This window comes from Eleutherodactylus coqui, chromosome 10 (assembly GCF_035609145.1).
Source record: "Eleutherodactylus coqui strain aEleCoq1 chromosome 10, aEleCoq1.hap1, whole genome shotgun sequence".
NCBI classification, from domain to species: domain Eukaryota; kingdom Metazoa; phylum Chordata; class Amphibia; order Anura; family Eleutherodactylidae; genus Eleutherodactylus; species Eleutherodactylus coqui.
Window position 1 is genome coordinate 68,558,015 of NC_089846.1, and position 24,805 is coordinate 68,582,819.

General features: G+C 48.0%; 1 protein-coding gene across 1 annotated transcript in view; it reads right to left on the bottom strand.

Annotated features, from left to right (window-relative positions):
* Positions 1-206: 206 nt before the first annotated feature.
* LOC136579768 (cytochrome P450 2F2-like) overlaps positions 207-24,805 on the bottom strand; it is a 33,467-nt gene continuing 8,868 nt past the window's right edge. The window contains exons 2-4 of the mRNA XM_066579834.1: positions 9,487-9,674; positions 2,261-2,402; positions 207-608 (exon numbers count right to left, since the gene is read on the bottom strand). Coding sequence (XP_066435931.1) covers positions 427-608; positions 2,261-2,402; positions 9,487-9,669 — 507 coding nt within the window. The 5' untranslated portion in view covers positions 9,670-9,674 and the 3' untranslated portion in view covers positions 207-426. The remainder of the gene's footprint in view (positions 609-2,260; positions 2,403-9,486; positions 9,675-24,805) is intronic.

A 24,805-nucleotide genomic window follows, 5' to 3' on the forward strand; every position in this document is an offset into this window, starting at 1 on the left:
CTTTACACTTATGATCGAGGCAAAGGCCCTGTATCTAAATGCCTAGTGATGCCCCAAAAAGAAAAAAGAATATGCTCACCACCTTGCTCCTTTCAACCCTGCTTCAATAGCTGGCTGGATCCTCACATCCAGAGGTAAAATAGTTGGGCAGTCCTTCACGATGAATCATGCAGAATATATCCAAAAAGATGAGCCTCGCTTATGTGTGAACAAACAAAGCCTTTATTTAACAAGTGTCACAGCGTAGATCACAAGAAGGGCGCATTTCGGTCTTTAGCAGACCTTGGTCACCAGACCTTAGTGATGCCACCTTGGCAATGGCATATTTTGTGGTTAGCTTAGAGGGGTTTTGTTATAATATTCAGGAGTGCCAACAATGTTGACCACAACAATAACATATAGCAGTTTTTCTTAAAATTCATGAGACTAACGAGGTAAAACACGGCACTTGTACTTTGGAGGAACATTCCCAAGACCGGATGCTGTTGGTCTGATACTTATTTCCTCTTTTGGAACTATGGGTTTGAAGGTGAAATTTTGCAGCAAGGATGTGAAGAAGAGAAAGAGCTCCATCCGGGCCAGGCTCTCCCCAAGACATATTCTTTTCCCTGGCCAGAGAAAGATACATTAGTTACAAATGGTGAAAGCCTGGCAGTTTTGTAGCTTGTGTATCCAGAAATATAAATTAAAGGTACACTAACACTTATCAATACGTCAAGATCTGTCAGGTCTCTTATCTGAGGCTAGCATAGGATAGAGGGGGAGATATTGAGTTCGGGGATATATAGTTTTTATTACACTTTTACTCTGTATTTATTGGGGCATGATCACATGAATGAGTCAGTGGGAAAGCATTGCTATTAACTGTTTGGATGCGGCTAAAGTTGACTTGCTACTGAGGCCTAATTAGCCCAGGACCCGTCGGTGATCAACGGGTTGCTGATCCCTGCTCTAAATAGGGCCGTGTTTACTTTAACTAAAGTGGTAGACCTGAGCCTACAGCATCCAGTCTCCATTGCAATCAAGCAAAGTAAAATCTATTTCTGCCTCCTGAGGCTTATATACCGTTGCTTTTTATTTTAGGAAGGGTCTGGCTGGGGGATGGGGTTTTGTTTGAATGACAAAACCCCTAAAAGGACTTTTGGCAGCATCGTAGCTCAGTGGTTAGCACTGTTGCCTTGCAGTGCTGGGGTTCTTGGTTTACATCCCACCAATGCCAACATCTGCATGTAGTTTGTATATTCTCCCTGTTTTTGTCTGTTTTCCCTAACACTCCAAAGTCATACTGATAGGTAAATTTAAAAATTACGAGCCCAATGGGGACAGAAAATATCAAGTGATGTAAAGTGCTGCAGAATATGTATGCGCTATATAAATAAAGATGATTATTATTACAGATGTGCTGCCAAGAACAAAGACTGGCAACATGAAAGATTGGATCCGCCAACAAACCAGCATTTGCTCATTTGTTTACTGATTGCTACCCTTTTTAAATGGGGCAATAATTGGGAATGAGAGTCCATATATAAATAATTCGACCAATGATTGGTCTTTCGTGTTGCTTGTTTTCTTTTTGTAAGATGGATTCCTTACTGGTCTGGGCTAGATCGACTGATAATTTCATGTGTATATAGACCTCTTTAATGTTTCCTCTAATGCCAAATGTTAGAGGAAGAGAGCTTGAGCAATTTTTGTTCCCTCTCTCCACTAAAGTCTTCTCACTCACTCACCTTCTAGGTGCTTTCCCTAAGGAGAAAATATAGCGTTCCTGACCCACGTCAAAGGGCCTTTCACTAGTCAAGCCAGAAACCTACTGCACATTGATAAGGGGCAAACACTCCAAAACAGCTGTCTGTGCATAGATCCTGGCCTGGCTTTCAATTCTGTCATTGTTACAAGACTTCTAAAAAGAGTCTAACATTGACTTGCAGGAATGCCACCTTCCAATAGGTGGCGCTGCAGAGGTACTGTTCCATTTCCCTTATTTCCACTAAAATAAACATGCGTACTTGGCCGAGCTGATTGGATGTGTTTACGGTGAAGTTGGGAGACACAGCTGTCATACCAACAAGCCAACACATATCTCATGCCTTTGGCCAACTCTAATTCCCCTTTAAGTGCGATTTGCCAAATTGTAGTAATGTCTATGAGAATATTTAAGCATTTCCAAATCATTGAAAATAATTTCTCATGAATCAAATAGTAAATTAAATAACGGACTGAGACAGAGACATACAAAGTGCGAACAAAGTCTCCTTACCAGCTGAAAAAGGCATGTGAGCATCATTCTTCTTAAAGAGACCCTTGTCATCCAAAAAATTGTTTGGGTTGAACTTGTTTGGTTCAGCATAATATTCAGGATCATAGTGAACGGAGGTCAGGAGTGGGGCGACATATGTGCCCTAAAGGAAGCATAAAATGTTTTCACAAATGCAGCATTGAAAATAACCCGAAACGTTCATTAGTTGAGATTTTCCAAGATGTCACAAAATGTCCCTGTGACACATCAAACACATCAGTTTATAGATATTCCCTGCACAAATCAATTCTTGAAGTTGTTGTCCGTTTACTGGACCCCCTGTGTGAAAATAACCAGAGATGTACTTATCCCTTCACATTCACCGGGGTCCTGCCCTGTATCTTGCAGCAGTCCCGAAGATTCCTGTGACAGATGATGTCACAGAAAATCAGCTGATCACTGCAGCCAATGAGAGGCTGAAACGTAACTGCTTGTTCTCTTGGCATCAGCGCTCACATGTTAAGCAGCATGATGCTAGGAGTTCAAGAATATGACACTGCAGTCTTTCATTGGATGCAGCGGTCACGTGATTTCCTGTGACATCATCTGTCACAACAAACACCAGAGACACAGCAAGCTGCAATGCTGGATCCCAGCATCTGTGGAGGAATAAATTTATCTCTATTTATTATTTTACCCCAGGGAATTGTACTGAAAAGGGGTTGTCCAGGAATCGGACTACCCCTTTAATTCTCAGCATCTTGGAGGCATGGATGGTTACAGCAAAATGGAAATTTATTGTACAATATATTACATTTTTAAGGAAGGCCACTATTATTAAACAGCAATGGAAAATTGACTGGGCCCTATGGCCTAAAAGGGTGACAGAGGGCTGCACAGACATCATCTGCGGCCACCCTGTGTTCATGGAAACCATTGAGAGCACGCTCTTACTCAGGCACCTCTTCATTTTGGGCCGTGCTTGCCACTGAGCCATCCTGTTGGTCATTGGGTCTCTGGGCTTTCCCTGCTGTAGTAGCCACCAGTGCAGGGCCTTGAGTGCCCTTTACGTGTCCCATCCTGCCCTCCAGTGAAGAAAATGGCACATCATTAAGAGGGTGAAGCTTCAGAGTGACACACACCCACAGCAAAGGAGAACATGGCTATTTTTAGAGTGGTACTCCGAGTGTTTCCTCGACTCTTACACCTTTAGGGTGACTACCCACTAGAGTTTTTTTTCCCTGTGAAATTCGCAGCATTTTTTTCTCTGCAGGGGTTTATGGGACTTGTAATATTAAAATTGTGATCGCGCAAAATTGCAATTTACCGCGATTTTGCGGTAAATTGCAATTTTGCGCGATCACAATTTTAATATTACAAGTCCCATAAACCCCTGCAGAAAAAAAATGCTGCAAATTTCGAAGGGGAAAAAAAACTATAGTGGGTAGTCACCATTAGGCTTCTTTCACATGAGCGCATATCGGTCGGTGTTTTCACAGCTGGCCGATATGCGCTGTGATCTGATGCAATAGATTCCAATGCATCAGATCACATGGGCGTATTGGTGAGGCGTAAAAACGCCCAGCCAAGCCAATATAGCGCCAGGCATTTTTACGTTGGAGCCAAAACATAGTTCTGGAACTATGTTTTGGCTGGAATACGTCCAGCCGCTGCATGGGATCCTATGGAAGCCCATGGCAGTGGCCGTAGGTGGGAGGGAGTTTAGCAGCGTGGCTGCTAAACTCCCTCCCTCTGTTCTCCCCCTCACCCGTCCAGGCTTACCTCTTCCTCCCCTTTCATTCTGTGCAATGGGAGGGGTATGGGACGGGGGTGGGCTAAGCACCAGTCCGCCCCGCCTTCTCCCATTGGAGCTAAGTGTCCGCCCTCTCCCCACCCCTTGTCCATAGTCATCAATAGGAGGAAGCAGGGTAAACTGGCACTTGGCTCCGCCCCCACCCTGCCCCCTGCCATTGCACGGAACAAAAGTGGAGGAAGACCAGTAAGCCTGCAATGATGAGGGAGGGGAAATGGGAGATGCCCTGGTGAGGTCGGCGCATTTGCGGCCATATGAATGAGTTTGAGTTGTGCGCCGGTTCATCCAATCTTTCACTTACAACGTAGTGTATATCGGCCGGGTGTGAAAGCGGCTGGCCGATATGCGCTCGTGTGAAAGAAGCCTTAGTGTAAAAAATAGAAGGCTTCTCAGGATCCAGACTACAAACATTCAAAATACTTTTTAACCTCTTAGTGACCAAGCCTGTTTGCGCCTTAATGACCAGGCCAAATTTTGCAAATCTGACGTGTGTGTCACTTTAACATGGAAAAACACCAGAAAGGTTTTGCATATCCAAGCGATTCTGACACTGTTTTTTCGCCACATGTACTTCATTTAGGCGGAGAAATTAGACCAATAGAATTTGTGTTTATTTATTAAAAGCGCCAAAATTGGGAAAATTTTGAAAAAATCATACTTTTTTTCACATTTCCAACTGCAATATCTTAAATATGTGCAAACATAATATAGAAATTTTGCTAAGATTTATATTTCCACACGTTTACTTTATTTTGGGTGCACATTTGAAAAACTTTTTTTTTTTTTAACCATTTAGGAGACGTACAAATTTAACATTACTTTTTAGCATTTTGAGGAACACTTTGTTTTCCTACACCAAGCCAAGATTGGAAAGGCTCATGAGTGTCAGAATAATAGATACCCCCACAAATGAATGTATTTACTGAGGGGTGTCATGAGTATTTTGACCCCATAGTTTTTTTTTCAGGAATTAATTCAATTTAGAGGAGAAAAAGTAAAATTTCATATTTTTGCAAATCTATCATTTTAAAGACATATTTTTTCCTATAGTTTACATGAAAATGAGGATTTACACCCCAAAATGGATACCCCTGTTTCTCCCGTGTTCAGAAATATACCCATTGTGGCCCTAATGTTATATCTGAGTCCACAACGGGGCCCAAAATGAAAGGAGTAGTCAGTGTCTTTCAAAACAGAAATTTTGCTTGAAGTCCTTTTAGACCTAATAGCACACATGTAGAGTTCTTGAGCGCCCAAAACCAAAGAAAACCCCCACAAATGACCCCATTTTGAAAACTAGACCCCTTAAGGAATTTATCTAGGGGTGTACTGCATATTTTGACCCCACAGTTTATGAATGAATTCAAGCCAATCACAAGGAAAAAATTGTGATTTTTGTTTTTTTGGCAATTCTGTCATTTTAAAAACAGTTTTTTTTGTACAGCACACATATGGATAAAGACTTGCACCCAAAAATGGATACCCCTGTTTGTCCCGTGTTCAGAGACATACCCATTGTGGCCCTAATCTTATATCTGGATGCACAACAGGGCCCAAAATAAAAGGAGTAGTCAGTGGCTTTCAGAACATAGATTTTGCTTGAAGTCCTTTTAGGCCCCATTGCCCACTTGTAGAGTTCTTAAGCACCCAAAACCCACAAATGACCCCATTTTGAAAACTAGACTCCTTATCGAATTTATCTAAAGGTGTAATGTGTATTTTGACCCCACAGTTTTTGAATAAATTCAAGCAAAGCAAAAGGAATAAATTAGGATTTTTGTTTTTTTGGCAATTCTGTCATTTTAAAAACAGCTTTTTTTTGTACAGCACACATATGAAGGAAGACTTGCACCCCAAAATGGATACCCCTATTTGTGCTGTTTTCAGAAATATACCCATTGTGGCCCTAATCGTATGTCCGCATGCACAACGGGGCCCAAAATGAAAGGAGTAGTCGGTGGCTTTCAGAACATAGATTTTGCTTGAAGTCCTTTTAGGCCTCATTGCCCACTTGTAGAGTTCTTGAGTGCCCAAAACCATAGAGAACCCCCACAAATTACCCTATTTTAAAAACTAGACCCCTTAACGAATTTATCTAGGGGTATACTGTGTATTTTAACCCTACAATTTTTGAATAGATCTAAGCGAAGCAGTAAGAAAAAATTACGATTTTCATTTTTTGGGCTATTGCGTCCATTTTAAAACAGTTTTTTTTTGTACAGCACACATATAAATGAAGACTTTCACCCCAAAATGGATACCCCTGTTTTTCCCGTGTTCAGAAACATACCCATTGTGGCCCTAATCGACTTACAGGACACATGGCTAGGCCTACAATGAAAGGAATACCCGTTGGATTTCAGGGTACAACTGAATAAATTCCAGGCCCAATTGCCCACTTATAGAGCCATTGAATGGCCAAAACTATAAACAACCCCCTCAAATGACCCCATTTTGAAAACTAGACCCCTTAACAAATTCATCTAGGGGTGTACTGCGTATTTTCACCCCACAGTATTTGAATGAATCTAAGCAAAGCAGAAGGAAAAAGTTACGATTTTCAATTTTTTGGGCAATTTTTTAAATTTAAAAACAGTTTTTTTGTACAGTGTACATAGGAATGAAGACGTTCACCCCAAAATGGATACCCCAGTTTGTCCCGAGTTCAGAAACATACCCATTGTGGCCCAAATTTACTTACAGGACCCATGCAAGGCCTATAAAGGAGGGAACAACCGTTGGATTTCAGGGCACAACTGAATAAATCCCAGGCCCCATTGCTTATTTGTACGGAATAAAAATTGACTCCCTAAAAATTGCCCCCCCCCCCGCCCTACACACACTCCGCGCCCTTTTTGGCGTTCGCAAATCTTAGATAAAAGTAATAATGTGAACTCTGTGGTATTTCCGAAGACAGGGGTAATTACGGAGGCTGGTTGGAATGGGCCCATGGGGCAATAAAACCGGTATCCCCCCTCCTCTCATGCTTTTTGGGGGTCATTTCTTGACCTCAGTGGCGGGTATGGGGTGTGAAAAGTGGCGTTCCGTGAGTCTCCGTAAGCTTGATGAGGTGCGGCGGTCTCGCACAGAAGGCGCTCAACAAGCTGCTCCTGGAACTGCATGAAGGCGAACGTTCCCGGGGCTTCTTGTAAAATACGTATTACAGGTAGCGGTCTGAATAACGCCGGGCTCACGCAGCCGTAGGTGGAATCCGCTTGTGGTGGCCTGCAGCAGATCCCATCTGTGAGCCCGGCTGTGACCCTGCGTACGGCCGCGTAATGTACTGCGCATAACTGCGTACTTACACGGGCGGTCATGCGCAGTACACCTTTTTTTTGTTTGTATTTCCCGCACCGTCGCTAAGCGATGACGTGGGTACCCGCAGCCCGTATACAACGTAGTTGCGTATGGGCAGCGAGTATATCCACGACCACGGAGCACAATGGGCTTTATGCTGCGGATAGCCACGGTAAAATAGAACCTGCTGCGTTCTCTTTTCTGCGAGTGGATTACACAATTCCAACCCGCTAATGTGAGCGGAATTGTGTAATATAATGCGATTGATCTGCGTATTACTGCGGATCAGACGCATGCGGAATCCGTAATTCCTATCCAGTCATGTGAGACCGACCTAAGGTAGATCGCTACCTTTTTATCACGTGACCAGGGACCGCTCAACGAGGCCACCCGTCACTGCTCCAGGCTCTCGGCGACCGTTGGTCGCCTGGGAGCAAGGAGATTTTAAATTTCCTGGGCTCCCCGACTTCTGCGCATGTGTCCGGTATTTTGCAGGCGGTCACATATGCAGAATCCGGGTAAGTTCACGGATGAGGATCGCGTCGGTGTGCAAATACGGAGGCCTCCGGTAAAAAGTTTCATCTCCTCTCACGGATTGCATCGGTGAGGGGAGATGAAACTTCAATTTAAAAAAAAAACTTTTTTACGTGATCGCCATTATCCATTGTATAACGGCGAACCCATGATCAGGAACCGCTCACTGCGGCCCCCCGTGAAATCTCCAGGCTCTTGGCTACGTTTTGTAGCCAGGAGCAGGGAGAATTTCAATTATCCTGACAATCCACAGCTTTTGCGCATGCGTCCGCCATTTTGGCGACGGGCGTGTGCGCAGAAGCTGGGGTAAGGTCTGCGGATAAATCTGGGGGCCTTATGTACGTACTTTCATCCTCCCTTACGGATATGATTCGTGAGGGAAGATGAAACGTACGCTTTTTAAACTTTTTTAAAACTTTTTTTAACTTTTTTTTTTTAAACTTTTTTACACTTTTTTTTAAACTTTACATGATCACTGTCATCCATTGGATGATAGTGATCATGTCCCCAGTGACATCCCTCTGCTCTTGGCTACACATGGCAGCCAGGAGCAAAGGGATTTTGAATTTCCCGGGGCTCGAGCCCCTCTGTGCACGCGCCCAATGTCAATCCTCGGGCGCGCATGCGCAGACGGGCACTTTCAGGTCCCGGGACATCGCAGAGGACCCGAAGTGAGTATTTTCACCTCCCCTCATGGATCCGATCCATGAGGGGAGGTGAAACTAGCACTTTTTTTTTACTTTTTAAGGCTACCTGCGGGCACCGACAGCATTGAGCTGTCACGTCCACAGCCCGGGGGCTTTATTCTCTGCAGGACACATGTTTTTACGTCCTCAGAGAATAAAGCCCACTTCGGGAGGACGTAAAAACACTATGGGCTGGTCGTTAAGGGGTTAATATACTTTTATAAGTTGAGACTCTATGGGGCTTATTTACTTAGTCTGGCATTTCACATGCCAGTTAAGTAAACCAGGTGCCTGGCTATGAGCAACAATTATTTTAAGACACAAGCCTCTTAAGACATTTGCCAAATCTGGTGGCACGTCTATGCACTAGATGATAACTTATGCCAACTACCACCTGCCATAGGTTTTTACTATGATCTATACCAGTTTCTGATGTACAGTACAGTAAATGTGATAGGCCATGTGCAGTCATGCCCTGTCCACTTTTTGAAATAAATTACCAATGAGTTGTAGTTTTGGCATGTGCTCTAAAATTGGGACTTTTGGATGCTAGAATTGTGGCATCCAGGTCATAAAAAATAAGCTCCTATAAGTTTCTCCAATTTCCGTTAGAGTTTAGAAGGGTATTATGGTTTTAACTAAAAAATTGTATTTATTGTGTATTGGATTGAATGACGTTATCCAATTTTCCAATATACTTTCAATAAATTATCAACACAGTTTTCAAGATGTTTGCAGTCAGTCAGTGGGAAACTGTATTACCTTTTAATTGTAGAATAATGAAATATGTCTATTGTTAATGAGGGAATCTGAAAGTCCTATTCTCCATTGATTCTGCAAATGCAGAGATGTGCATACGATCTTCAACCCATGACATTATTAAAGTAATCATTGTTTATTGATGAACGGTCACAAACCTTTGGAATGAAGAATCCTTTGAAAATGGTATCTTTTGATGTGACGTGAGGAAGACTAATTGGGATAACATCACAGAATCTCATGATTTCATAGATAGTGGCCTCCGTGTAGGGCATCTTATTTCTGTCCACTGTTGCTGGGCTTCTATCTCGTCCTATAACACGGTCAATTTCCTCTTGCATTCTCTCTGGAGCGGGGTTAAGAAAAATGTTATCACAACTTCAGCTTTGCAGTTAGGTGAACTCTGATTTGTCAGCATCGTCCTCACCTAGCTGCGTAGCTGAAAAGGGATTTTGTATGAAAATGTACAGAATAGGATGACAAAACCTATTGAAAAAATACTTCTAGTCACTGAAAATGTGCAGCTACTCTTTAATGTAAGTGATGGAAATCCTGATTATGACTCTGCTGAGAGTTACTTTTTGTTACTGTCTTTCTCCTCTTGATAAAGCAAGGTGGTCCTGATTATCATTTAACCCCTTCTCATTCTGTTCCACACTATTAAATTGCAGTAATAAGGTCATTCCTACAAACTGACATAATACTATGGTGCTGAGATAGTGTGACCAAGGAGCTGTGCCTGCAACATTATATTTGGTTGCCAGCTTAATATACAGCGGCAAAATTAGATCCTAACTAACTGCTGTGGTCTTTGCTAACTATGGCATGAAAAATGTTAAGAAAGGGAGGGAGCCCACAATGTAGTTGCATGGTAACCAGAGCCTAATAGTACCTTCCAGATCTGCTAGTGTAGTGGCCCAGAACATCTAGTCCTGGCTTCCAGGAGCGGTACCATACAGATAACAAGGACTGTAGGACCGGCATCATCCTGAGTTCCTTCCTGACCTCCTTTCTTCTGTCTTACCTGCACCAGTGTGTTCTTGAATTGCAGTGTGTTAAAGATTTCAAGTTAAGGTTTGCCAGGCCCTGACCGTTCCCAGGGACTAATATACTTAAGGACGAAAACATGTGTGAATTATCTTTATTATTTCCTACGGTCACTCCAGTGAATAAAGGAACAGTGGCGTTACGTGACAACTAGAGATGAGCGAACGCGTTCGTCCGAGCTTGATATTCGTGCGAATATTAGGGTGTTCGGGATGTTCGTTATTCGTAACGAACACCATGCGGTGTTCTGGTTACTTTCACTTCCTTCCCTGAGACGTTAGCGCGCTTTTCTGGCCAATTGAAAGACAGGGAAGGCATTACAACTTCCCCCTGCAACGTTTAAGCCCTATACCACCCCCCTGCTGTGAGTGGCTGGCGAGATCAGGTGTTCGCCTAATATAAAAGTCGGCCCCTCCCGCGGCTCGCCTCAGATGCGGTGTGAGTTAGATGAGGGACAGTGCTGTTTATACCGGAGCTGCTGTAGGGAAAGAATTGGTAGTTAGTGTAGGCTTCAAGACCCCCCAAAGGTCCTTATTAGGGCCACTGATAGCTGTGTGTTGGCTGCTGTTAGCAGTGGGATTTTTTTTTTTTCTCAAAATCGCCTCTGCAGACCGTTGCACCTGGCATTAGGGACAGAAGTGCTGCATAGGCAGGGAGAGTGTTAGGAGTGAGTGTAGCCTTCAAGAACCTCAACGGTCCTTTCTAGGGCCATATTTATCCGTGTGCAGTACTGTCCAGGCTGCTGTTAGCTGTGCTGCATTTTTTTTGGGCTTCTCAAAATCGCCTCTGCAGAGCATTCCACCCTCCATTGATACTGCAGGGAAAGAATTGTATAGGCAGGGCCACAACACAGTTATTATTCATAGAATATACGCAGTGCTGCCTGTTGGTGGGAAAAAACTGAAAACAAATCTATTTGTTCAGCCTCTGTCCGTCCTTACGGGCTGTGGACACGTGTGAGCTGCGTGAAAAACATTGCTAAATAATACGCACCCAGCTACGCTTTACTGCTGGGTTCGCCATTTGCTTTCCTTAATTGGGAAAAAAATACCTGCTCTGCCAGAGTTATAATAACTCTGCTACCCTCACGTTCTGTGACACATAAGCAGGGACACAGCACAGTTATTAAACTTCTCATGTTCATTGAATATACGCAGTGCTGCCTGTTGGTGGGAAAAAACTGAAAACAAATCTATTTGTTCAGCCTCTGTCCGTCCTTACGGGCTGTGGACACGTGTGAGCTGCGTGAAAAACATTGCTAAATAATACGCACCCAGCTACGCTTTACTGCTGGGTTCGCCATTTGCTTTCCTTAATTGGGAAAAAAAATACCTGCTCTGCCAGAGTTATAATAACTCTGCTACCCTCACGTTCTGTGACACATAAGCAGGGACACAGCACAGTTATTAAACTTCTCAGGTTCATTGAATATACGCAGTGCTGCCTGTTGGTGGGAAAAAACTGAAAACAAATCTATTTGTCCAGCCTCTGTCCGTCCTTACGCCTGTGGAGACGTGTGAGCTGCGTGAAAAACATTGCTAAATCATACGCACCCAGCTACGCTTTACTGCTGGGTTCGCCATTTGCTTTCCTTAATTGGGAAAAAAAATACCTGCTCTGCCAGAGTTATAATAACTCTGCTACCCTCACGTTCTGTGACACATAAGCAGGGACACAGCACAGTTATTAAACTTCTCAGGTTCATTGAATATACGCAGTGCTGCCTGTTGGTGGGAAAAAACTGAAAACAAATCTATTTGTCCAGCCTCTGTCCGTCCTTACGCCTGTGGAGACGTGTGAGCTGCGTGAAAAACATTGCTAAATCATACGCACCCAGCTACGCTTTACTGCTGGGTTCGCCATTTGCTTTCCTTAATTGGGAAAAAAAATACCTGCTCTGCCAGAGTTATAATAACTCTGCTACCCTCACGTTCTGTGACACATAAGCAGGGACACAGCACAGTTATTAAACTTAGATAATTCATTCACTAGAGGCAGTGGGGCCTTTCGTTTTCCAAAAAGGGCAAAAATTATATTTGGCCTGCAGTCTTGCGCCAATTTATTTCCTGCCTGTGAAATCAAATCACTGGTAATACAGCATGCTGAGGGGTAGGGGTAGGCCTAGAGGACGTGGACGCGGCCGAGGACGCGGAGGGCCAAGTCAGGGTGTGGGCACAGCCCGAGCTCCTGATCCCGGTGTGTCGCAGCCGACTGCTGCGCGATTAGGAGAGAGGCACGTTTCTGGCGTCCCCACATTCATCGCCCAATTAATGGGTCCACGCGGGAGACGGTTATTAGAAAATGAGCAGTGTGAGCAGGTCCTGTCCTGGATGGCAGAAAGTGCTTCGAGCAACCTATCGTCTACCCGCAGTTCTGCGCCGTCCACTGCTGCCAATCCGAATCCTCTGTCTGCTGCTCCTCCTTCCACCCAGCCTCCTCACTCCACTACAATAACACCTGCTCAGGAGCGGGAACACTCCCAGGAACTGTTCTCGGGCCCCTGCTTAGATTGGGCAGCAGCGGTTCCTCTCCCACCAGAGGAGTTTATAGTCACTGATGCCCAACCATTCGAAAGTTCCCGGGGTCCGGGGGAAGAGGCTGGGGACTTCCGCCAACTGTCTCAACAACTTTCTGTGGGTGAGGAGGACGATGACGATCAGACACAGTTGTCTTGCAGTGAGGTAGTAGTAAGGGCAGTAAGTCCCAGGGAGCAGCGCACAGAGGATTCGGAGGAAGAGCAGCAGGACGATGAGGTGACTGACCCCACCTGGTGTGCAACGCTTACTCAGGAGGACAGGTCTTCAGAGGGGGAGTCAAGGGCATCAGCAGGGCAGGTTGCAAGAGGCAGTGCGGTGTCCAGGGCCAGGGGTAGAGGCAGGGCCAGACCGAATAATCCACCAAGTGTTTCCCAAAGCGCCCCCTCGCGCCATGCCACCCTGCGGAGGCCGAGGTGCTCTAAGGTCTGGCAGTTTTTCACAGAGACGCCTGACGACCAACGAACAGTGGTGTGCAACCTTTGTCGCGCAAAGCTCAGCCGGGGAGCCAACACCAACAGCCTCACCACCACCACCATGCGCAGACATATGATGGCCAAGCACCCCGCAAGGTGGGACAAAGGCCGTTCACCGCCTCCGGTTTGCACCCCTGCCTCTCCCCCTGTGCCCCAACCTGCCACTGAGATGCAACCCCCCTCTCAGGACACAGGCACTACCGCCTCATGGCCTGCACCCACACCCTCATCTCCACTGTCCTCGGCCCCATCCAGCAGTGTAGTTCAGCGCACCGTTCAGCCGTCGCTTGCGCAAGTGTTCGAGCGCAAGCGCAAGTACGCCGCCACGCACCCGCACGCTCAAACGTTAACCGTCCGCATCGCAAAATTCATCAGCCTTGAGATGCTGCCGTATAGGGTTGTGGAAACGGAGTCCTTCAAAAGTATCATGAAGGCGGCGGCCCCGCGCTACTCAGTTCCCAGTCGCCACTACTTTTCCCGATGTGCCGTCCCAGCCCTGCACGACCACGTCTCCCGCAACATTGTGCGCGCCCTCACCAACGCGGTTACTGCCACGGTCCACTTAACTACGGACACGTGGACAAGCACAGGCGGGCAGGGCCACTACATCTCCCTGACGGCACATTGGGTGAATTTAGTGGAGGCTGGGACAGAGTCAGAGCCTGGGACCGCTCACGTCCTACCCACCCCCAGAATTGCGGGCCCCAGCTCGGTGCTGGTATCTGCGGAGGTGTATGCTTCCTCCACTAAAGCACCCTCCTCCTCCTCCTCCTCCTCTGTCTCACAATCAAGATGTGTTAGCAGCAGCATGTCGCCAGCAGTCGGTGTCGCGCGGTGTGGCAGCACAGCGGTGGGCAAGCGTCAGCAGGCCGTGCTGAAACTACTCAGCTTAGGCGATAAGAGGCACACGGCCCACGAACTGCTGCAGGGTCTGACACAGCAGACCGACCGCTGGCTTGCGCCGCTGAGCCTCCAACCGGGCATGGTCGTGTGTGACAACGGCCGTAACCTGGTGGCGGCTCTGCAGCTCGGCAGCCTCACGCACGTGCCATGCCTGGCCCACGTCTTTAATTTGGTGGTTCAGCGGTTTCTGAAAAGCTACCCACGCTTGTCAGACCTGCTCGTAAAGGCGCGCCGGCTCTGCGCACATTTCCGCAAGTCCCACACGGACGCTGCCACCCTGCGCACCCTGCAACATCACTTTAAGCTGCCAGTGCACCGACTGCTGTGCGACGTGCCCACACGGTGGAACTCTACGCTCCACATGTTGGCCAGGCTCTATGAACAGCGTAGAGCTATAGTCGAATACCAACTCCAACATGGGCGGCGCAGTGGGAGTCAGCCTCCTCAATTCCTTTCAGAAGAGTGGGCCTGGTTGGCAGACATCTGCCATGTCCTTGGTAATTTTGAGGAGTCTACCCAGGTGGTGAGCGGCGATGCTACAATCATTAGCGTCACCATTCCTCTGCTATGCATCTTGAGAAATTCCCTGCAAACCATAAAGGCAGCTGCTTTGCGCTCGGAAACGGGGGCGGGGGAAGACAGTATGCCGCTGGATAGTCAGGGCACCCTCCTGTCTATTTATCAGCGCGTACAGGAGGAGGAGGAGGAGGAGCATGAGGAGGATGAGGAGGAGGGGGAAGAGACAGCTTGGGCCGCTGCTGACGGTACACCGGCTGATTGCCTGTCATCCTTTCAGCGTGTATGGCCTGAGGAGGAGGAGGAGGAGGAGGAGGAGGAGGATCCTGAAAGTGATCTTCCTAGTGAAGACAGCCATGTGTTGCGTACAGGTACCCTGGCACACATGGCTGACTTCATGTTAGGATGCCTTTCTCGTGACCCTCGCGTTGCACGCATTCTGGCCACTACGGATTACTGGGTGTACACACTGCTCGATCCACGGTATAAGGAGAACCTGCCCACTCTGATTCCCGAAGAGGAAAGGGGTTCGAGAGTGTTGCTATACCACAGGACCCTTGCGGACAAGCTGATGGTAAAATTCCCAGCCGACAGCGCTAGTGGCAGAAGGCGCAGTTCCGAGGGCCATGTTGCAGGGGATGTGCGTAGATCGAGCAGCATGTACATCCCAGGCAGTGCAACAGTCTTTAAGGGCCTGGCCAGCTTTATGGCTCCCCACCAAGACTGTGTCACCGCTCCCCAGTCACGGCTGAGTCGGCGGGAGCACTGCAAAAGGATGGTGAGGGAGTACGTAGCGGATCGCACGACCATCCTTGGTGACGCCTCTGCCCCCTACAACTACTGGGTGTCGAAGCTGGACACGTGGCCTGAACTAGCCCTGTATGCCCTTGAGGTGCTTGCTTGTCCTGCGGCTAGCGTGTTGTCGGAGAGGGTGTTTAGTGCGGCTGGGGGAATCATCACAGATAAGCGTAGCCGCTTGTCAACCGACAGTGCCGACAGGCTAACACTCATCAAGATGAACAAAGGCTGGATTTCCCCAGACTTCTGTTCTCCACCAGCGGACAGCAGCGATACGTAAGCAATACGTAGGCTGCACCCGCGGATGGAAGCTACGTTCTCTCTCACCATCCAAAACGGGGACATTTCTGCTTCATCAATCTGTGTCTAATATTCCTCCTCCTCCTCCTCCTGCTCCTCCTCCTGAAACCTCACGTAATCACGCTGAACGGGCAATTTTTCTTAGGGCCACAAGGCTCACTCAAATAATTTTTCTGAACAATTTTTATAAGTTTCAATGCGCTTAAAAGCATTGGAACTTTAACTTGAACCAATTTTTCGTTACACTGGGCTGCCTCCAGGCCTAGTTACCACTTAAGCCACATTAACCAAAGCGATTAATGGGTTTCACCTGCCCTCTTGGCTGGCCATGGCCAATTTTTGGGATGTACATTAGTACTGTTGATACAGCAATTTTTGTGGGCCCTCGCCTACAGTGTAATCAAATTAATTTTTAGCCCACCTGCATTACAGCTGACGTTACCTCAGCTGTGTTGGGCAATGCAATGGGATATTTTTGTGTACCGCCGGTGGGTTCCAGGGAGCCACCCATGCTGTAGGTGCACACTGAGTTTTTAATACATCTGTACACTTCTAAAGAACCCGTCTGACTGGGGCATGCAGTGTGGGCCGAAGCCCACCTGTATTACGCACGACATTACTACCTCAGCTGTGTTGGGCAATGCAATGGGATATTTCTATGTACCGCCGGTGGCTTCCTGGCACCCACCCAGGCAGTGGGTCCACAGGGAGTTAAACCTACATGTGTCCACTTGTAAAGAACCCCAGTCTGACTGGGGCATGCAGTGTGGGCCGAAGCCCACCTGCATTACGCACGACATTACTACCTCAGCTGTGTTGGGCAATGCAATGGGATATTTTTGTGTACCGCCGGTGGGTTCCAGGGAGCCACCCATGCTGTAGGTGCACACTGAGTTTTTAATACATCTGTACACTTCTAAAGAACCCGTCTGACTGGGGCATGCAGTGTGGGCCGAAGCCCACCTGTATTACGCACGACATTACTACCTCAGCTGTGTTGGGCAATGCAATGGGATATTTCTATGTACCGCCGGTGGCTTCCTGGCACCCACCCAGGCAGTGGGTCCACAGGGAGTTAAACCTACATGTGTCCACTTGTAAAGAACCCCAGTCTGACTGGGGCATGCAGTGTGGGCCGAAGCCCACCTGCATTACGCACGACATTACTACCTCAGCTGTGTTGGGCAATGCAATGGGATATTTTTGTGTACCGCCGGTGGGTTCCAGGGAGCCACCCATGCTGTAGGTGCACACTGAGTTTTTAATACATCTGTACACTTCTAAAGAACCCGTCTGACTGGGGCATGCAGTGTGGGCCGAAGCCCACCTGTATTACGCACGACATTACTACCTCAGCTGTGTTGGGCAATGCAATGGGATATTTCTATGTACCGCCGGTGGCTTCCTGGCACCCACCCAGGCAGTGGGTCCACAGGGAGTTAAACCTACATGTGTCCACTTGTAAAGAACCCCAGTCTGACTGGGGCATGCAGTGTGGGCCGAAACCCACCTGCATTAACCCTTTCCAGTCCACTGTGTGACCTGTGAAGACATTAGGGTTTAAGGCTGTACAGCTCCGTTGTTGGTAGACGTCCGTCGGGGTTCTCTTACTGTATATTGCCAGCCTCTCTGCTGTCGGAGCCTATCCTACGTGTCAGCTCATGCAGTACTGGCTTTAGCCAGCATATAGCGCCGTTGTATAACAGCAGAAAAAGAGTAAGCCCCCTAGGAAAACCATATACAAATTGGATTGGGCTGTGGGGGGGAGGGGGGGCGGTTGGGCAGCATGTAACCCAGGAGAAGTGTCAGTGGAGTGTCATGCAGGCAGTGATTGTGCTTTGTTGGAGGTAGTGTGGTGCTTAGCAAAGGTATGCCATGCTAATGAGGGCTTTTCAGAAGTAAAAGTTGTTGGGAGGGGGGGGGCCCACTCTTGCCGGTATTGTGGCTTAATAGTGGGACCTGGGAACTTGAGATGCAGCCCAACATGTAGCCCCTCGCCTGCCCTATCCGTCACTGTGTCATTCCCATCACTTTCCTGAATTGCCCAGATTTTCACACATGAAAACCTTAGCGAGCATCGGCGAAATACAAAAATGTTCTGGTCGCCCATTGACTTCAATGGGGTTCGTTGTTCGAAACGAACCCTCGAGCATCACGGGAAGTTCGTTACGAATAACGAACACCCGAACATTTTGGTGTTCGCTCATCTCTAGTGACAACCTGTATTCCTGTTATATGTATATTGGCCATCCCTCTCCTAGGGGTGTCCGTAAGAGGCCTAGCGATGCTCTGACCGAGGCTGCATGTGTCTCTCTGGGGAGGAATCTGGTAAGTGTCACCGTGACAAGCGACAGCTTTATCCTCCCAGCTCCTCTGCGTATGCCGCGTGTCCAGAATTACCCTTCGGGACACTGCACTATGATCGTCAAAAGTAAAATTAAAGTAAAATAACATATTGCAATACAAAAGTATTACAGTGAATTACTGGTAGATCAGTTACCAGAAGATCACATGTTCAAGTGCCCTAGTGAACATGTGATAATAAAAAGTAGAAGAAAAAAATCTCAAGTAGGAAAAATACACCAAAATAGAGATGAGCGAGCATACTCGTCCGAGCTTGATACTCGGTCAAGTATTAGGGTATTCGAGAAGCTCATTACTCATGACGAGCACCACGCGGTACTCGAGTCAATAACATTTACTTCCCTGAAATGTTAGCGCCATTTTCTGGCCAATAGACATGCAGGGAAGGCATTACAACTTCCTCCAGTGAGGTTTCAGCCCTATCCCACCCCCCTGCAGTGAGTGGCTGGCAATATCAGGTGACCACCTAGTATTTAAATCTTTCCCGCCCGCTGCTCGCCTCAGACACACACTGGCAGAGATTAGGGACAGTGCTGCTATAGGGAGAGTGTTAGCGTCTGCAAGAACCCCAATGGTCCTTCTTAGGGCCACAGCTCACCTAGTGCACTACTGTTGTGGATGCTGAGAGCAGTTTTGCACAATTATTTTTTTTTTTGTTATATCGGACGTGCAGGCGTTCTCAGGCTGCAGTCTGTACTACGTAGTATAGGGGCAGTATTGGTCAGGCAGGGACAGCGGGTAGTGTAGAAGAACCCCAACGGTGCTTCTTAGGGCCACATCTTAACGTGTGGATTAAAGTTGTTGCTGCTAGGAGTAGCTTTGCACCAAATTTTTTCTTTCATCTTGGGCTCTGCAGACTATTGCACTCTCAGTCTGCAGCCAATTCTACAGAGTATATGGGCAGAATTGGTGAGGCAGGGACAGTGCTACTGTAGAATCCTGTCAACAAGTACCCCAAAAAAGCACCTGTTTAGGGCTATCTGTGACCGTCTGCATTTAACTCTGTGGCTGCTGGTAGTTATAGTACCTCATTATTGCACAGCTAGGCGTGCTTTCAGTCTTCCAAATAATTTCTTTCCTGGCTGCAGTTTGCGCTGTCTCACTACAACTGCAGGCCAATAAGAATTCAAAAATTTTTTACACCGCTGTGTGTCTGCTGTAAACTGCAAGCACGGTGACAGACCCCCATACAGCGAAACTCACATTGGCACAATCTAGCCTGCATTGCATTGCACAAAAATTACCCCCCCCCCCCCCCCAAAAAAAAAAAAAAAGGAGAATCCTTACGGCTAGCTGTGACTCTCTGCATTTCACTGCGGGGCTGGTATAAGCTCAGGAGTATCAGTATTGCATATTGCACAGCTAGGCGTGCTTGCAGTCTTTTGAATTATTTTTTCCTGGCTACAGTTTGCGTTACATAAGCGCTGTCTCAGTCCAACTGCACGCCAATAAGAATTTAAACATTTTTTACACCGCTGTGTGTCTGCTGTAAATTGTATGCACAGTGACAGACCCCCATACAGCGAAACTCACATTGGCGCAATATACCCTGCATTGCATTGCATTGCACAAAAATTACCAAAAAAAAAAAAGGAAAATCATTACGGCTAGCTTTGACTCTGCATTTTACTGTGTGGCTGGTGTAAGCTCAGAAGTATCAGTATTACATATTGCCCAGCTAGGCGTGCTTGCAGTCTTCTGAATTATTTTTTTCCTGGCTACAGTTTGCATTACATAAGCGCTGTCTCAGTCCAACTGCACGCCAATAAGAATTTAAACATTTTTTACACCGCTCTGTGTCTGCTCTATTCGTAATCCACCATGCAAAGGGGTAGGGGTAGGGATAGAGGACGTGGACGCGGGCAAGGACGCGGACTTCCAAGTGAGGGTTTGGCTATAGGCTGAGTTCCTGGTCCAGGTGAATCACAGCCGGCTGCTGCGGGAGTAGGAGAGAGGAAAGTTTCTAGGGTCCCCAGCTTCATATCACAATTCTTGGGTCCACGTCGTAGACCTTTATTACAAAATGAGCAGTGTGAGCAGGTCCTATCGTGGATGGCAGAAAGTGCATCCAGCAATGTCCCCAGCAACCTGTCTTCTACGCCGTCCACTGCTGCAACTCTGAATCCTCTCGCTGCTGCTCCTCCTTCCTCCCAGCCTCCTCACTCCATGAAAATGACACATTCGGATGAGCAGGCAGACTCCCAGGAACTGTTTTCGGGCCCCAGCGCTGATTGGGAAAAAATGGTTCCTCTCCCACATGAGGAGTTTGTCGTGACTGATGCCCAACCTTTGGAAAGTTCCCTGGGTCCGAGTGATGAGGCTGGGGACTTCCGGCAACAGTCTCAAGAGATTTCGGTGGGTGAGGAGGTCGATGATTATGATCAGACACAGTTGTCTATCAGTGAGGCAGTAGTAAGGGTAGTAAGTCTGAGGGAGGAGCGCACAGAGGATTCTGAGGAACAGCCGCTGGACGATGAGGTGACTGACCCCACCTGGTTTGATAAGCCAACTGAGGACAGGTCTTCAGAGGGGGAGGCAAGTGTAGCCGCAGGACAGGTTGGAAGAGGCAGTGGGGTGGCCAGGGGTAGAGGCAGGGCCAGAGCGAATAATCTACAAGCTATTTCCCAAAGCACCCCCTCGCGCCAAGCCACCGTGCAGAGGCCAAGGTGCTCAAACGTGTGACAGTTTTTCACTGAGAGCACGGACGACCAACGAACAGTGGTGTGCAACCTTTGTCGCGCCAAGATCAGCCGGGGAGCCAACACTACCAGCCTCACGACCACCAGCATGCGCAGGCATATGATGGCCAAGCACCCCACAAGCTGGGACCAAGGCCGTTCACCACCTCTGGGTTGCACCACTGCCTCTCCACCTGTGCCCCAACCTGCCACTCAGATCCAACCCCCCTCTCAGGACACAGGCACGACCGCCTCCCGGCCTGCACCCACACCCTCACCTCCGCTGTCCTCGGTCCCATCCAGCTATGTCTCTCAGCGCAGCGTCCAGCTGTTGCTAGCAGAAGCGTTGGAGCGAAAGCGCAAATACGCCACCACGCACCCGCACGCTCAAGCTTTAAACGAGCACATAGCCAAATTGATCAGCCTGGAGATTCTCCCGTGCAGGCTTGTAGAAACTGAGGCTCTCCAAAACATGATGGCGGCGGCAGCCCCGCGCTACTCTGTCCGCACTCGCCACTATTTTTCACTGTGTGCCGTCCCAGCCCTGCACGACCACGTCTCCCGCAAGATTCTACGCGCCCTCACCAACTCGGTTACTTGCAAGGTCCACTTAACAACAGACACCTGGACAAGCACAGGCGGGCAGGGCAACTATATCTCCCTGACGGCACATTGGGTGAATTTAGTGGAGGCTGGGACCGAGTCAGAGCCTGGGACCGCTCACGTCCTACCCACTCCCAGAATTGCGGGCCCCAGATCGGTGCTGGTATCTGCGGCGGTGTATGCCACCTCCACTAAACCTTCCTCCTCCTCCAACGCAACCTCTACCTCTCAATCAAGATGTGTCAGCAGCAGCACATCGCCAGCAGTCAGTGTTGCGCGGCACGGCAGCACAGCGGTGGGCAAGCGTCAGCAGGCCGTGCTGAAACTACTCAGCTTAGGAGAGAAGAGGCACACGGCCCCCGAACTGTTGCATGGTCTGACAGAGCAGACCGACCGCTGGCTTTCGCCGCTGAGCCTTCAACCGGGCATGGTCGTGTGTGACAACGGCCGTAACCTGGTGGCGGCTCTGCAGCTCGGCAGCCTCACGCACGTGCCATGCCTGGCCCACGTCTTAAATTTGGTGGTTCAGCGCTTTCTGAAAGTCTACCCACACTTGTCAGACCTCCTCGGCAAGGTGCGCCAGGTCAGCGCACATTTTTGCAAGTCCAACACGGACACTGCCACCCTGCAACATCGGTTTAATCTGCCAGTGCACCGACTGCTTTGCGACGTGCCCACATGCGCTGCACATGTTGGCCAGGCTGAATGAGCAGCATAGAGCTATAGTGGAATACCAACTCCAACATGGGCGGCGTAGTGGGAGTCAGCCTTCTCAATTCTTTACACAGGAGTAGGCCTGGATGGCAGATATCTGCCAGGTCCTTGGAAACTTTGAGGAGTCTACCCAGATGGTGAGCGGCGATGCTGCAATCATTAGCGTCACCATTCCTCTGCTATGCCTGTTGAGAAGTTCCCTGCAAAGCATTAAGGCTGACGCTTTGCGGTCAGAAACGGAGGCGGAGGAAGACAGTATGTCGCTGGATAGTCAGAGCACCCTCGTGTCTATATCTCAGCTCGTTGAGGAGGAGGAGGAGGAGGGGGAGAAGCCTGTAGAGGAGGAGGGGGAAGAGACAGCTGGGCACACTGCAGAGGGTACCCATGCTGCTTGCCTCTCATCTGTTCAGCGTGTATGGCCTGTGGAGGAGGAGCAGGATCCTGAAAGTGATCTTCCTAGTGAGGACAGCTATGTGTTGCGTACAGGTACCCTGGCACACATGGCTGACTTCATGTTAGGATGCCTTTTTCGTGACCCTCGCGTTACACGCATTTTGGCCACTACGGATTACTGGGTGTACACACTGCTCGACCCACGGTATAAGGAGAACCTTTCCACTCTCATTCCCAAAGAGGAAAGGGGTTCGAGAGTGATGCTATACCACGGGGCCCTGGTGGACAAACTGATGGTAAACTTCCCATCCTACAGCGCTAGTGGCAGAAGGCGCAGTTCCAAGGGCCAAGTAGCAGGGAAGGCGCGGAGATCAGGCAGCATGTTCAGCGCAGGCAGGGGAACACTCTCCAAGGACTTTGCCAGCTTTATGGCTCCCCAGCAAGACTGTGTCACCACTCCCCAGTGAAGGCTGAGTCGGAGGGAGCACTGTAAAAGGATGGTGAGGGAGTACGTAGCTGATCATACGACCGTCCTCCGTGACGCCTCAGCTCCGTACAACTACTGGGTGTCAAAGCTGGACACGTGGCACGAACTCGCGCTGTATGCCCTGGAGGTGCTTGCTTGCCCTGTGGCTAGCGTCTTGTCAGAGAGGGTGTTTAGTGCAGCTGGGGGAATCATCACGGATAAGCGTACCCGCCTGTCAACTGACAGTGCCGACAGGCTTACACTCATAAAGATGAACAAAGCCTGGATTTCCCCAGACTTCTCCACCATCGGACAGCAGCGGTACCTAAAGCTTATTTTTGCTGCAACCGCGGATGCAAGCTTTGTTCTCTATCACCGTAAAAAACGGGGACCTTTACCTTTGTCAATCTGTGTATGATTTTCCTCCTCCTCTTGAAACCTCATGTAATCACCACGAACAGGCAGTTTTTCTGTGGCCCAAAAGGCTCATATAACTTTTGTAAACAATATTTATACCTTTCAATTCTCATTAAAGCATTGAAACTTCCACCTGAACCAATTTTTATTTTAACTGGGCTGCCTCCAGGCCTAGTTACAAATTAAGCCACAGTAAGCTAAGCGATTAATGGGTTTCACCTGCCCTCTGGATTGGGCATGGGCAATTTTTCTGGGGGGCATTTGTACTGTCGGTACACCAATTTTTGGGGCCCTCGCCTACAATGTAATCCAAGTAATTTTATGGGCTTCGCCTGCACTCATGGTACAACAATGTGTCTGGGGTTGGCCTACACTTTGTAACCCTGTTCTGCCTACATATACTTCTGCCACAGTAATGCTACAGGGGTCTGACTATACTTCAGCAACAGAAATGTAACTTTGGTCTGCCGATATTTCTGCTCCTAAATTGTTACCTTGGTTTCTGTATACTGCTACTACTGAAATGTTACTAATACTGGGCTATCCCTATACTGCTTCTACGTAAATGTTACTGGGGTCTGTCTATACTGTTGCTACTGAAATGTTACTGGTGTCTGTCCCTACTGCTGCCAAATGAAATGTTACTGTGGCCTGTCCCAACTGCTGCCAATGAAATGCTACTGGGGTCTGTCTATACTTATACTACTAAAAAGTTACAGGGGTCTGTCTATACTGCTGTAAATGAAATGTTACTGGGGTCTGTCTATACAGCTGCAAATGAAATGTTACTGGGGTCAGTCCCTACTGTTACTACTGAACCTTTACTGGGGTCTGTCTATACTTACACTACTGAAATGTTACTGAGGTCTTTCTATACTGCTACTACTGAAATGTTAAAAATACTGTGCTCTGCCTATACTGCTGCAACAGAAATGCTTATCTGCTGCTTTGCCCGTACTGCTTCTACGTAAATGTTACAGGGGTCTATCTATACTGTTGCTACTGAAATGTTACTGGGATCTGTCCCTACTGCTGCCAATGAAATGTTACTGGGGTCTCTCCCTACTGTTAGTACTGAACTGTTACTGGGGTCTGTCTATACTTATACTACTGAAATGTTACAAGGGTCTGTCTATACAGCTGCAAATGAAATGTTACTGGGGTCTGTCTATACTGCTGCAAATGAAATGTTACTGGGGTGTATCCCTACTGTTACTACTGAACTGTTACTGGGGTCTGTCCAAACTTACACTAAAATGTTACTAGGG